A 1,768-nucleotide genomic window follows, 5' to 3' on the forward strand; every position below is an offset into this window, starting at 1 on the left:
TAACTCTCAAGGAGGGCCTTGAGAAGAGGACATAGGCTTGGAATAGCTGAACCTCTATAAATCTCTTGTGTTATCATTCTTCCTTTACTCTTCTTTGTGTTTAAATTTCTATTAATCTTTAATTTTGCAATTAGAACCCAATTCACCCCCCCTCTTGGGTTGCTACAAGGGACAACAAGTGGTATCAGAGCTAGTCTCCATTATACAAGATTTAATAATCTTGGAGTAAAGATTAATGGCAACCCTCAATGCACAAGAAGGTCAATCGGTGGTAAGACCTCCTTTCTTTGATGGTAATGACTTCTTGTATTGGAAAAATAGAATGTATTATTTCCTTAAATCAGAAGGGGTTGACTTGTGGAATGTTGTAGAAATTGGGCCATTCACCCAACTAAGATTGTAGATGGAGTGCATATAGCTAAGCCTAAGGCTGAATGGAGTGAGCAAGAGAAAAGAAGAGTGGCTTTAAATGATAAGGCTATTCATGTTCTATTTTGTGCATTAAGTAGAAGTGAATATAATAAAGTGTGTATGAAGTCTACTGCAAAAGAAATTTGGGATGCTTTAGTGGTTACTCCTGAGGATACTAGTCAAGTAAAAGAGAATAAGATGGATTCCCTTATCTATCAATATGAATTGTTCAAGATAAAGTCAGATGAAACGATAAGTGAAATGTATGATAGATTTATGGAGATTATAGGAGGAATTAAATCTCTTGGGAAGACATTCACAAATGAGGAGCTAGTAAAGAAGATTTTAAGAAGTCTTCCTAAGGAGTGGCTACCCAAAGTAACTTCACTCAAGGATTCCAAGGACTTGAGCAAGGTACAACTTGATGAGCCCTTAGGAAATCTTATTGACTATGAGATGACCCTCAAAAGAGAGCAAGTGGAGGACCCTAACAAAGCCAAAAAGACCATTGCCTTCAGAAGATGATGAGTTTGATGAGGAAGAATTGGCTTTAATGACAAGGAGAATAAGGAAGATGCTCTTCCAAAACAAGGAGTTCATCCCAAAGAAGAACTTTAAGAAGGATAAGGGAAAAAGTAGCAAGAGGGATCCTCCCACATGCTTTGAATGCAACAAACCGAGTCACATTAGAATGGATTATCCCAAATTGAAGAAGCCTTTCAAGAAGTTCAAGAAGAAGGCACTGAAAGCAACATGGGATGAATCAAGTGATTCCAAAGATGAGGAGATTGGTTATCAAGTTGCCCAAATGTGCTTCATGGCAATGGAGAAAAGCTCTAATGAGGTGTGCTTGAAATCCTTAAAGCTTGAAAGAAAGTGGTACTTGGATAGTGGATGTTTAAGATGTTAGTAGTATGCCCTAGAGCATATCATTTAGTATGTATCTTGTATATATTTTTATTAATAAAAGGCATTTCCACTTTTCCGTTTACATAATATATTTACGTGTAATAAAAAAGGTCCATTGATATTTTGTTAGAAATATTATTCTTAAGTTGTTAAGAATATGAGTGACAATATTTCTAGCACAAAGTATCATAAATAGGTTCACAATCGAGGATACTTCATAATAAGGACATGACTTATCCAGAAAGATTGTATTCATGTTTGTTCCCAAGTTATTTATATGAGATATAAATAAGATGGAATTGTGAGTCTCATGCCATATGACAAACATGATAGGCACTTATAAATGATAAGTAGGCCGAACCAGTGATACTTATGACAAGCACATGGAGTTTACTCTTGTCAATGTTTTGTCATAAATCATATCAGTGCATATAATCTTTAGACCTGA

The 1,768-nt window shown here is 35.6% G+C and overlaps 1 protein-coding gene across 1 annotated transcript; it reads left to right on the forward strand.

Annotated features, from left to right (window-relative positions):
- The first annotated feature begins 235 nt into the window (after positions 1-235).
- On the forward strand, positions 236-936 carry LOC131172958 (uncharacterized). Its single transcript, XM_058134595.1, has 2 exons — positions 236-306; positions 372-936. Exons 1-2 carry the CDS (start codon positions 236-238, stop codon positions 934-936), a joined length of 636 nt encoding a protein of 211 aa, XP_057990578.1.
- Positions 937-1,768: the final 832 nt, after the last annotated feature.

The sequence above is a fragment of the Hevea brasiliensis genome, chromosome 14 (assembly GCF_030052815.1).
Source record: "Hevea brasiliensis isolate MT/VB/25A 57/8 chromosome 14, ASM3005281v1, whole genome shotgun sequence".
In the NCBI taxonomy this organism is placed as follows: Eukaryota; Viridiplantae; Streptophyta; class Magnoliopsida; order Malpighiales; family Euphorbiaceae; genus Hevea; species Hevea brasiliensis.

What these genes read in the sequence shown, in the direction of transcription:
- LOC131172958 (XM_058134595.1), top strand. Translation starts at nt 236, where the DNA reads ATGGCAACCCTCAATGCACAAGAAGGTCAATCGGTGGTAAGACCTCCT. An exon ending in TTTGATGGTAATGACTTCTT is followed by an intron (nt 307 to 371) that starts GTATTGGAAAAA and finishes GGAATGTTGTAG; the next exon opens with AAATTGGGCCATTCACCCAA.